The sequence below is a fragment of the Crinia signifera genome, chromosome 11, assembly GCF_055691185.1.
Source record: "Crinia signifera chromosome 11, ASM5569118v1, whole genome shotgun sequence".
NCBI classification, from domain to species: Eukaryota; Metazoa; Chordata; class Amphibia; order Anura; family Myobatrachidae; genus Crinia; species Crinia signifera.
Window position 1 is genome coordinate 15,840,835 of NC_139227.1, and position 13,435 is coordinate 15,854,269.

General features: G+C 45.8%; 1 protein-coding gene across 1 annotated transcript in view; it reads left to right on the plus strand.

The window, feature by feature from the left end:
• Positions 1-10,003, plus strand: part of PHAF1 (phagophore assembly factor 1) — a 28,102-nt gene extending 18,099 nt beyond the window's left edge. Inside the window, exons 16-17 of the mRNA XM_083165262.1 lie at positions 2,826-2,898; positions 5,595-10,003. Coding sequence (XP_083021388.1) covers positions 2,826-2,898; positions 5,595-5,684 — 163 coding nt within the window. The 3' untranslated portion in view covers positions 5,685-10,003. The remainder of the gene's footprint in view (positions 1-2,825; positions 2,899-5,594) is intronic.
• Positions 10,004-13,435: the final 3,432 nt, after the last annotated feature.

The window sequence follows — 13,435 nt, forward strand, 5'->3', positions numbered from 1 at the left end:
CCATGTTTATTTTGCCTTGCAATGCGATGCACGCTTCCGTGTAGGCAAAATAGTTTGTTCATTTTTGAACTGCATCGCATTGTGTCGAGTTCAAATCGCACCTTGTGTAGGGAATTGCATGTGATATGTACTTTACATATTTACATGACATATTGTAGTCTAGTCCAAATGTTATGCAGTTCTAATGGCACAGTGTATAAAGTACAAATTACATAGCACACATTGTATAGCTCAAATTGTACCTAGCACCCATCTCACCATGGGGCAGATGTATTAAGCCTTAACAAGAGATAAATGCAAGGGTGATAAGGAGAGATAAACGTCCAGCCAATCAGCTCCTTACTGACTTTTTTCAAACCCAGCCTGTAACATGGCAGTTGGCAGGTGATTGGCTGGACGTTTATCTCTCCTTATCACCCTTGCATTTATTTCTTGTTAAGGCTTAATACATCTGCCCTAATGGCCCTTATTCTAGTTGATTTGGACGGATGCGTATTTTGGGAAGGCCTGCTCGGATGGTTCCGACCGATCGTTTTCTGTACGGACTTCACGCCGTGTTCGGACGTGCCAGGCATTTGCACATGCGCAGAAACGCCTCTGCAAATGCGCAAACACAATACATCGGCCGTCCGACCGAACACGCAGCCGTCCGACTCAATCAGAATAAGGGCCAATGTGTGGGCACCATTACATTTGAATACAGTAGAGGATAAGTACATGGGACGTAACCATAGCTGCATCAGCAGAGGACACTGGAATAAGTAACAGCTTGGCAGAAAACAATAGGATTTGGTGCTGTCAAAGATGGATTAAGTAATACCCCTTTCCCACTGACAAATATTTCCCAGGTTATTGCACATGAATGCGCAACAACCCAGGAAATTGTTGTGTGAAAGGGTCCTGAAAGATTGTCCCGGGTCCAACGTTCTGGGATTTCAACCCGGGTCTTGACCAGGGTTGGACTCGGGACACTGGCGAGTCCAGGAGCAGTGTGAACGGGTAATCCAGGTGGACGCGACCCGAATCCTGTTCACTGCACTGTAATTGTGCTGCTGGAAGATGCTGATATCTCCCAGCACCGCCCCCAGCCCCGCCTCCAGATTACGCCAGGTTGCTCCTGGGATTTTGTATCCAGCTTGCAAGAGCTTGCTAGTGTGAAAGGGGTATAAGAAAAAGAAAAGTATATTATGGAAGAGGGCCCTGCTTGTCAGAGCTTACATTCTAAACTTCCCTAATAGTGACATCACTGAGGCATTTACCAAGTTGGTATTTTATAGGCTGGCAGTTCGTTGCTACCGCCATTCTTTGTAGGCGATGTGTCAATTTAAGACTGCAGTCTATTTATACACAGAATAATGGACCCTTATACTTCCATTATACCAAGTACTGTAGATGCTCTGTGACTTTCTAAATGCTACTACAACTGTTCTGCAAACTGGGGGTAACAGGCAGCATGTGGACTCCCTAATGTCAACCTACTGATAATGTCCACATCAACCTTTATCATATGAAAATTACGTTGACATGTCATTAATGTTGACGTGAACAATTGTGGCATTGTGAGCATTTCGACATTATGTCCCTGGTGGTCTTGTGGTGCCATACCTGCTATGGTGGGTCTGGCAGTCAGCAGATGATGATTTTCGACAGATTCTGTGATAAGTATGTGTAACGTCTATACATAAGGATAAGAAAGAGAAAGAGTGTCCTTTTGTGGGTGCACCGTAAAGAAAGGGTAAGTATGTAAAAAATAACTTTTATTATAGTTCCTTTAAAAGGCTGCGAAAAATAATTAAAAAACACATATAACATACATGGGTAGGTTAACACACTTATTTTAAAACCAAGGTGGCAGGCAGGTATGGCTGTATGTTATTTATTATGACATGTGGAGATTGACCAGTGTGTAAGTGCCCCAGTTCGTGCAGTGGATCTGCGATCTCCGCCTGCTATCCAAACTTCTGGGGTACCAAGAGGAGCTAGGCTATCAGATCTCAAGTAGCTCATGTGGCTGAGCATTGAGCCACACCACTACTGGTCGTGGGGTCGAGGTCTCTCTGCTATCCTGACAGAGGTGACACCCCAGCATTAGACCTTGGTGATATAGCTGTTAGATATATGTGCTTGTTATATATACAGCACTTGAGATTCTGTATTGTGTAATGGTACACTGAGATCTTACCTAATTTGGAGCTACTTGAGATCTGATAGCCTAGCTCCTCTTGACACCCCAGAAGTTTGGAAAGCAGGCGGAGATCGCAGATCCACTGCACGAACTGGGGCACTTACACACTGGTCAATCTCCACACATCATAATAAATAACATACAGCCATACCTGCCTGCCACCTTGGTTCTAAAATAAGTGTGTTACCCTACCCATGTATGTTATATGTGTTTTTTAATTATTTTTCGCAGCCTTTTAAAGGAACTATAATAAAAGTTATTTTTTACATACTTACCCTTTCTTTACGGTGCACCCACAAAAGGACACTCTTTCTCTTTCTTATCCTTATGCGTTCAAATTAAGTATCCATAGGTAGCACACCCCTGATCATACCAGTATTATCCATTTATATTTCTATAGGGGTCCCATTATATTCAGTCTTGTGCGAATGACCATAAACCTCCCTATCTTCTCTAACGTCTACACCTCTCTATACTGTGCCTCATTCTACTTGCCAACTTGTTCAGTGTCAACATACTTAGTGTCGATATCGTATCTGCCAACTTTGTGATGGCAACATTGTAAATGTCAACATTTTAACTACATATATAGTTAACAACACAGATCTGTCCAGTAAAACAATGGCTTATTCCGTTTCAGATCATCCTCGCCAAATAATACCAACCCATTTGGTTCGACCTTTTGTTTTGGTCTGCAGAGAATGATTTTTGAGGTTAGTATGTACAGTATGGGGTTATTTATAGCGGCATTTAACGTTTGTGAGGTTATTGGTACTTGTTTCCTAGCACGGCGCCCATCGCTTGGCATTGCGTACCGTTTTTAGTGCTGTGCGATGCGATGCGATCTCTATGTTAAATGCTTGTACAATGAAATATCGCATAGGATCGCATGCCAGCAAATGGCATACCATGCAATATTTCATTGTACAAGCACCCATGCCATGAGATGTGATGGGTGCTTACAATGAGATGTAACCCCCAGTATCCACGCCATCTCGTAGCGTGGCGAGCGCAGGCGGTACGTGTCCTCCGAGCTTTTCATACCCCACTATCCACGTCGGTGTGGAGTTGATTTTAGATAGTGTGGCGAGCGCAGTGAGCCACCGAGCCCGAAGCGTGGCGAGCAGACGAGTCCGAAGCGTGGCGAGCGCATGCGGAATACATGTAAAGTAATCCGTGGTCCCCTCGCGGGGCTCGCTGTGCTCCCCACGCTTCGGCCTCGTAGATAGTGGGGGTATGAAAAGGTCAGAGGACGCGTACCGCCGCCCCTCGCAGGGCTTGCCATGCTTCAGGTTGGCGTTGACACTGGGGGTGACAATAATACCCCATTCACACCAGAAATGCAGGGACAAACCCGGGAATTCAGTTCCCGGGACAAGCAGGGACATTGCCGGGTTTGGACCCATTCACACCAGAAATGTCCCTGCATTTTCTGGTGTGAGAAGGGGGCGGGAAGGAGGTGGGAAGGAGGCAGGATGGCATCGGGCAGTTGGCAGGATGGAGGCGGAGGTGGGGAGAATACTCACCCCGGTTGCTGGTCCTCCGCACAGGCCAGGGATCCACACAGGCGGCGGCCCAAATGACGGGACAGGCGGCAGATGAAGATGACGCAGCTCTCCGGCGTCCTCACTGCTGCCGGAGAGCTGCGTCATCATCATCCACCGGCTGTCCCGTCATTTGCGCCCGCCGCCTGCATTAATTCCCGTCGGACAGGACACAGAGGACACGGCAACCCGGGAAAGTATACCCTTTACCTTTCACACTAGCCAGGTCCCCGGGTTGAACCCGGAAACAACCCTGCTACCTAGCCAGGTTGGATTGCCGGCAAATTAGCCCGGTAATTTGTCCCGGGTACCTTTCACATCAGAGGTAGTACCGGGTTGTTCCCGGACTCAACCCGGGAATTTAGGTTGGTGTGAATGGGGTATAAATGATGGACTCACATTGTAAGCACCCATCTGTGTGCTTGTACAATGAAAAATCGCATCGCATGCCGCAATATTGTGGTGGATGCGATGTCGTACGATGGAATCGTAGGCGTTGTTCTAGGAAACAAGTACCAGTTATTTACTAAGGTGTAAATGTATAAATCTGTACTAAACTACGGCGCTTACACAGGCATGTGCTTTGCCGGTATCATATCCAATGCGGTTACTATCCAGTTGTGTTAGTTTGTTAGTAAATAATCCGTTTTGTTCAGTGGTTCTGGTTTATTTTATAATAGAACATTTATTACTATAAAAGGCTAATGATGCTCCTCACCTCTGTGATGGACATTGGAGGGTGCCCTATGAAGCTCCATTCAGGAAACCAATATAACCTGGGTTTTTGAGCGGGGATGCGAATCGACCCGGGTTTTTTGCTAGTGGAAAAGGGTCCTTGGAAAAAATCACGGGTCCAGTGTCCCGGGAATTCTACCAGGGTAGAACACGGGAATGGTAACCCAGGTGGACCCGTTTACTGCAATGGAAAAGCTGGTGCTGGGAGATGCTCAGCGCCGGCTCAGGCCCCACCTCTGGTGACTCCACTCGCCCGGCATTATGCCGGGAGCGGAGGACGGTGTAAAAGGGGTCACAAGCCGGGTCGCACATACCCTTCCATATCGTGCCCCCTATATATAATGCGTCCCCTTACTCCATATACTGCTCCCGCCATTGTGTACTCTGCACCCCTCCTCCATATTCTATGCTGCCATCCTGGCACTTCGCAACAAGTAGCGGCAGCAACCAGGAAACTGCTTTCGGAACCGCAAGAGAGTCCACTCAACGCCCAGAGCAGAGGCATTGGGGCCACGTGTGGCCACTTACCGGCAGGAAGGGGTGATGCCCTGTGTGGGGTGAGCAATGACCGGGAGGAGTAGGGGATCAGTGCTGGTGCTGCAGATGATGCGGGTGCGGAGGAGGCTCCGCTGCTTTATACACTGTGTGCCGGCAGTGGGGTGGGGTCTTGTGCTTGCAGGCCATGCCCACAACCCCTTCTGCCAGCTGGTGGTGGCTACTTATCTCCTCTACCCCCAGACTGGCCAGGAGCTGTGCAGGGACTGGTGAGCTTACACGTGCTGGCATCATTTTAGCCCAATAGAGTTGTGCAGAATATATCTATCTATATAATATAAAATGGTTCCAGAGACGCGGCAAATCCTGTGTGAGTAGTGACCGTCCTCCCTATAATGTGGCCCTGTGGTCTGTCATTTTGGTGGGCGTTTTAACTTGTTTTATATAATGAGATTAACTTTTATATTTATGGTGAACTACCTACGGTCAACCTCTAGGTGGAGCTATAGAATTAGTGTTTCATGGATAACGTTTTTACCACTGTGAATTTATCTATGTAGACAACATGGAACGTGTCATCATCGCGCAGTTCTTGGCCGTAGTGACTTCTGCACATCCTTTTCTTTCTGTTGTAGGTGATGCAGAACAACCATATAGCATCGGTTACCCTCTACGGGGCCCCAAAGACCAGCGGGCAGCAGAAATCCTCAGAGCTGAGCCAGTAAACACAGATACGTGTGGGGTGGTACAGCCCAGCGTGCCTTCACTTGTTGACGGATACCCACACAAGACACAGCAGTGTGTGCTGTTGGCAGAGCGGTACAGCGCTGTATAGATTGTGGGTGTTTGCAGCCGCAACGTCATCTCCAATTACTGCCAGGCATCCTCCTAGCAGCAACTGCGCCCTCCAGGCCCCTGTAACCTCTACCACCGACTGTCGGGGCCGCGGGGGGAGCTCTCTGCTGCGCGTACAAGCACAAACCTGCGCGAACCACGTGCAGGAACAGGACGTAAGAAGCCTTCGTGTTAGTGTTATTGGATTACGTGATAGTCACATCTGTATATATTAATATACATGGGTATGTAAACACATTGATATTTCTGTGATTAAGGACAGTCTAACGTGTAACCGGCGTATGTATATGAACAACGGTTTATATATACAGCCACGCATTCAGGTACCGCATCATGTGACTTCAAAAATGGAGTATACACAAACTACCGTCAGCATTGGTGCGTCTGTGCACATAAGGAAATGTTTTACCCCCCCCCCCCCCCCCCTGCATCCCCTGATCCTAATAAAGGGGTTATCCTTTCTTCACTGTATACGATATAGTGACAGAGCTTCATGTGCGATATCAGCATTTACAAGGATCACTCAGAGATGCCCGATACTGGATGTCTGGAACATGATTTTGGGACAAATAAAAGATAATTCCCATTTAAGATTCAGGATCAGAATCCCAGCAGTTTTCCAGACCGTGGTGAGGGGAACCTCTCCATACGCTTGCTGGCATTTCAGGCAGACGGAAGCCATTGTGATCTGTCCAACAGGGTGCCTCCAACCCCTACACACAGCGGAGTTGGACATTTGGCGGACTTGGCCAATAGTAACGAGATAGCAGCCTACCAATTCATTAGTAACTATTGTTAGCGCAGAGGCATTCCATACCTCATGCCTCTGTGGTGATTACAGTTCCTAATGACTTGATAGGCTGATTTATTGATTTAGCCAACCAATCAGCGGCCTCTAATGACTGTAGGCGAAGGACAGGCTTTTAAAGGGGGCGTAACGTCTTTGTATCCATTATTTGGGCAGTATCCCACAAACCCTGCGGTCCTTCCTGTAAGCACGCGGAGTTGGTGGCCTGTCTGCCCGCCGATGACAAGCACCCAAATAAATGTGCTTGTCGCCTAGTATTTTAGATTATTGTTTTTTTTGTTTTGTTTTTTAACCATATGCACTACATACACTTTACTTGATCAGTCGATGTGTTCACTCACCGTTACCTTAGGGTATATTTTGGACATTCGAGCGTTGAGTGAAATTCTGATTTATACAGCGGGAAGTAAATCCCCCCCCCCAACCTTTTTTCCTGCACTAATAATTACTTGACAAGTTGATTTTCATATTACAACATCCGATTCACCTCTTAATTTTGCTTCCACGTCCATTTAGCTGTTAAGTTTCTTTGTGACATTTTGCGCTTCTCTACTTTTGATTCTTTTCACTGATGTGATGTTGTTGTTTTCTTAAGGGAAACCTTACGTTTCAAATGGACACAGCTTTATTTAGACTTATCGCTGTGCTCATGCTACTTTCCTCTCCTCCCCCTGATCCATGACGATTGTAATAAAATGTACACACAAAGTCTTATCGATAAATATATATATTTCTTGGAACAGTGTTTCAAAACCGAGGCCAAACACCCTGCTAATGCACTCTTCACATAATAGGCATTTTTGCCCCCCCCCCCCCCCTCTTCCCCCCCCCCTCCCCTCCCCTCCTATTATTATATACCATAGCCAAAGACCTATTCAGCATGTGTGTCTGATGATTTTGCCTGAGAATTTGTAAGTATATATAATGCATCAACCCACAATTCACACAATTTGGTGATGAAATGAACTAGATTGGATGCATACAGAAGACCAGGCATGGACGTGTACCGCGGAATGCTAGAACGTCGTATTTATGTCCCGTCTCGCCTGCATCCTCTGTAACGTGTTCAGCAACATGTGGCTTTTTGGCTCTGGCTGAGCATCTCCCAGCATGCCACAGGTTGCTTGACCCCAGCGCATCATATGCTACAGACCTGTCATTTTCTATTGTAACAAAGGACTTGTCCACTATGACCATCAGGTGACGGCTGGGAGGGGAGTGATTATGTATAGAAATGTATCCCGTTTGTAATATTTTGCTGTAACAACTTGTGATACATGGACAGATTTTTGTGGATTTTCCAAAAAAAAACTGTACAGATTTTTGTATATATGTTTTTGTTTTTTTTGTAAGAGTCGCTTGTATGTATATAATATGAAGATGCAGGTAGAGAGCCAGAATGAAAAAGAGGAGGGCACCCCTGGAATCAGAGGTCAGGATAACGTAAAACATACAGGAATTTGAAGATTATATATTGTCGATTTCCCCCCCATCCCCCGGACGGCCATCTTGTTTCTGCTTCTCCTGTCAGATGGCCAGGTCCACCGACATTCACTTCTCCTTGCTATATGCTTCAAATGAAAACATAAGGCACCGTGATGTCACATTATCATGTGGACGCGTTCTCCAGTGGTCATCCATGATGTAGAAGAATATTATATTCTATTATTGGATTCTACAGGATGGAGTAGGCCGGGCATTCAATTAGCAGTGATGTGTATAGTAGCCGGACATTGCAGCTTCACCAGCATACCTCTATGGCTGTGCTATGGTATATATAGTCATTGGGATAAATCAAACAGGCCTTGTTTCATTATCTTGAAAATACCTTGCTGGTCACAGGTGTATCCAATACTCACTGGCACATTTGAGAGGAACCACAGGTAATTATTGCACTTGCAATTCTGTGAATATACCTGGGAAACACGCAGTTAGTGGGTGCCAGGGACTGGATATTCGCGAGCACTGCGCCGTGAGGAACAACTCTGCTACTTAATGGTAACAAGCTTCAATAGAATCCGTTGGACCGCCGGCGAATCTTAACCACCGCACCAATGGATATTGCTCTATAACCGTGGTTCTTAAACTGCGGGTCATGACAATAGCATGGGGTCATGACTCCATATTGCTGACCATAAGGCTGATGTTACCTCAGACTCCTTGCATTATTTTGTGCCACCACAAAACTGTCACGCATGTGCGGTCAGTTGACCACACGTCTGGCGACCATTTTGCTGCAACTTGCTTGGGTCCTGTAATAAAAATGTTTCACACAAAATGGTTTCATCCACTGTATGTGGGCAGTCGGCTTACTTTAAATATGACACCGGTATTAAGTCTAATACCAAGGGGCCTAGAGTCTGATTCACATTTGTACGCATTGCCGATGTTCACGCAGCTGAGCATTTATCGGTAAACTGTACATGCGCCAAGGTACCCTGTCGATGTCGGCTGCAAGCCACAGCAAAAATATAGTGCTATGGATTGTCTGATGCGGGCCCCAAACTGGTATCTTGCCTAGGGCCCCATGAGGTCTGTATCCCAGGATAAATAATATTTTACCAGCACAGGGCAAAGCCTTTGGTGACTTTTTTTTTTTTTAAGAGTAAGCTGTATCAAACGATGGATACTGACAAAGTGAAGCAAAGTAAAATACTGGCCAATCAGCTTCTAACTACCAATGTACATTGAAAAATCCCAGGAGCTGATTGGTTGGTAGAATTTACCATTTATGAAATAATCACAGTAATCGTCTTCGAATTGTCTGTGTCCCCTTACAGAACACTTGGAGAAGGCTTCTGCATCCTGGCCGTCACATAGACCTGTTATAAACAGGAGAGTTTAAAGAGCATGGCCAATGTCCCACTAAAAGCCAAATAACCCATTTTCGCCCAAGGTGTGGTGTAGATTATACAGTCCCCTTATTACCCAGCCCTGGGGCAGCCTCCTCTGGTAGCAAAACTGCTGCTTGTGTTTTCTTTTTGTTTACATTGCTCATCCCTTATAGTATTCTGTTCTGTAGGTCACGGGACTACCCCGGTCCATGTAACTGATCTAATGTATAAGAGGAGAGGAGCATATTCTGGGCCAACACAGAGAATCGCTATACAGATAAATACTGTATACAATTAGGGACTGGGGGGGGTTCAGAGCCAAGCTGTGTGGTGTCTGTGTGGGGTGCTTATTTTTTTGTACAGGGTCAGTTCAGGAAATTGATGTTTTTAATTGAAATACGGATGTTTGTGATGATTGATTTTTTTTTTTTCTTAATTTGTTTATTTTATTTCTATTTTTTTTTTTTTTATACGAATACTCTGGCATCTGTAGCCCCCAAGAGCATGTATACCCACAGGTCAATAAAGGGAGACCCTTGGTCACAAATTCTTTGCGTTGCCCATGATTTATTTTTGTACTGTATGTTCATTGTTACACCGTATGCTCAGGATGGAGAAATCGACCAAAAGCAATAGTAAGTTACAGTGGGGGAAATTTACTAAGATTGCCAATCATGGCCGTCGGGATCGTCCGTGATCGCCCCCAAAATATGGGCTGAGAATTCAGCAGAGTTACTAACATGCTGAATTCTCAGGCTTCGTATTTTCCGATGGTAAAGTCATTCATGTTTGGCCGCCGAGTTATCTGGCAGCCAAATACGGACGAGCGAGAAGCACCGCAAGGATAAGTCAGATCTGTGTGATGCTTCTCTGTGTAAAAAATAAATAGATTAAATAAAAAAATTTGGTGCAAGGTCTCCACCCCCCCCCCCCCCCCCCCCCCCCTCTCCTGGCTCTTTGAGCCAGTCCTGGTACAGGGTAAAACAATTGTTGGGGTCCCCCTGTATTTCTGAAACTAGTGCCGGACTCTTGGACCGACCCTGATTAAAAAAATACAGGCTACAAAAAAAAAAATAGGGGTCCAGCTTATTTTTATAACCAGCACCAGGCTCCAGCAGCCACTGGCGTCATGCCACAGCCGGGTGAAACTATAGTAAGTTCCCCAAAGCATGATCACCCTGGCCACTCAGCTCTGGCCTTTGCCCCGGGGGTGATGGGCACCTGGTTGATCCCTATTACAATGTTAAATTTTTTTTTTAAATAAGGTATTGGGTTTTGTAGTAGAACTGCAAGGCTCCCCCACATGCTGGTACTTGGAGAACCACAAGTCCAAGTATGCGGGTCATTAATGGGCCAGCTGTGACTTTTATCACCTCTACAGAACCAATACCCAAAGAACTGACACACACACATAATAAAGTAAATCTTTATTACACACTCCATACATACATACATACATACATACATACATACTCGCCTTTCTTTAATCATGTGGGTTCGGTCCTCTTATCCAGTAGAATCCAAATGGATTGTGATGCGTTTCATTACAAGCAGATTTTGGGCCTTATTCTGGTTCTCTTCTTTTGGCAAATTCCTTCTTCGATGGACAAAACCATGTGCACTGCAGGTGGGGCAGATGTAACATGTGCAGAGATAATTAGATTTGGGTGAGATATTTTGTTTCTGTGCAGGGTAAATACTGACTGCTTTATTTTTACACTGCAATATAGATCTCACTTTGAATTAACCCCTTCAGTGGCGATCTCGAGAATTTTCCAGGCTGTGCCTCAGTGCCCAGTCTGGCAAGCCCGGAAAATTCTCGGGATTGCCACTGTTTAGAGCCGGGCACCGCTGCTGAGTTCAATCACTGAACTCAGGCAGCTTCAGTGCTGCCCGGCTCCCTCCCCTCCGGCTTTTGTATTGAAGCATATGACAAGCCGGCTGCCAGGGACAGGGGCCCAGGTCCAGGCAGTGGCTGATTGACAGTTCAGCTGCGCTGCCCGGACCCAGAGAGGCAGTAGTGGTTTTTTTTTTAAGGGAGCGCTCCCCATAAAAAACTCGCCCAGTGTGGAGTGCTCCCCCCCCCCCCCCCCCCAAAAAAAAAAAAACACCACTGAAGGGGTTAAAACCACACCCAAATCTAACTCTCTCTGCACAAGTAACATCTACCCCACCTGCAGTGCACATGGTTTTGTCCATCTAAGAAGTAATGTGCCAGAAGGATTGAACCAGAATAAGGCCCTTTGTCTGGGGGACTTCCTGTTGTGGCCACCAGTGCTGAAGATGAAAGCGTCTCTTGCTGTCCGGCTCCAGGATCTATCCATGTCTAGCGTAAAGCCATTTGCAGTTTCAGTTTGATTTGGCCACCTGGGGCTTATCCTCGGACGATACTTTGGTGTTATGCTGACAATCGAGCTGTTTTAAACTTAAATATAAATGAGCTTTTATTTAATAGTAAATTATGTTTCATAAATCACTTATTGGGCCATTCTCTGATATTTCTGCATGCAAATACTCCCTGAGGTCTTGGTTGGGCTTCTTTGGAGAACAGGCTGCGCACTACATTGAACATTGGATGGACTTTAAACCACTTTAAAAAGGATTGGACCTTTTCGGTGTATTTATGTATGCATATATATATATATAATTTAGCATTGCATGGGTTTAGAAGTTCAAATCATTAATGCCTGGTACACACCAGGACGACTAGGGCCCGATCCCCTCAATCTAGATCCAATTCCGACCAATTGGATGTAGATTGTGTGGTGATTGGGCCCTTTTCTGTCCTGGTGTGGACCGATACCGATCCGATGCGCGGTCCCGCGGGTCGGTCGTTATTGAGATCCTACCTGCTGCAGGTAGGATCTCAATGACGACCATACAGCCGGGTGCGGGTCGCCATCGGATCGGACCCGCTCACAGTGCACATCATGAGCGGGTCGTGCCCCCCCGCGTCACCGTGAGCGGGTCGGACGAGACACTGACGACCCGCTCACGATGTGCATCGTGAGCGGGTCGTCCTGTTGTGTACCCTACATAAGTTATCAATGAGTTGGATGTTACTTTCAGCAATTTAAAAATGAATTAGCAGCTTAATGCACACCCATGAGGTGATTGACCAGTGTTATTTGTGCTGTCACTGGTAGCCCTGTATCCCAGCATTCCTTTCGGTACAGTTTTAGAATCTTTCCCATTGGGAGATGGGTTTAAAGTTCTCCTTCTTTTATCAGAATTACTATTCCATGGCTTTAAGGTTCACAATATTTTTTTGTCTTCCCTACTCCATTTCAGTCCGTTATTTCAGGTCGTTTGAATTATGGTTATTCATTTCTGTAAGTTATTACTGTCCATTAACATTTTCATCCAACTCCGTCAAGTGGAAGACCCAGAACTGGTTCCCTGTGTGGAAGATCTGTCCGGCCTACACCAATGGATGGACCAACCAATGCTATCACTCCAAGTTCTGCTCAGCATTCATAAGCGCGAGATCCGAACCAGAACCTAACCACCACCTAAAATCTAGCCAGGGTCCAACTAGACTACCTTGTGTTGGTGACTGAATAAATAACCAGACAGACAAACAGACCGATGGATATTATATATAAGATGGTCTTAAAAAGCGGAGCTATGTCTGAAACATTGTTGCTTTCTTTGCCTTTAGGCCTAATAAATCCATTGATGTTTTTGTACAAACAGTGCATCTTATACCAAATGGTTCCCAACCTGGCTGCCGCAGGGTACTTATAGTGGTGTCATTTATTTATTTAGTTGCAGCTTCTTCTATAGCGCAGCATATTCTGTTGCACTTTACAATTGGAAACAACAGTGATTAAACAAACTGGGTACAAAACAAACCAACATGGAGGTAGGAGGGCCCTGCTCGCAAGCTTACAAGTTGGGTGGCGTAACAATTCTTTGAGATATTGTGGAACAAACATTCCCTGAATTTAGGTCTTGAGTGTTTAGTGTTAGTTATTGC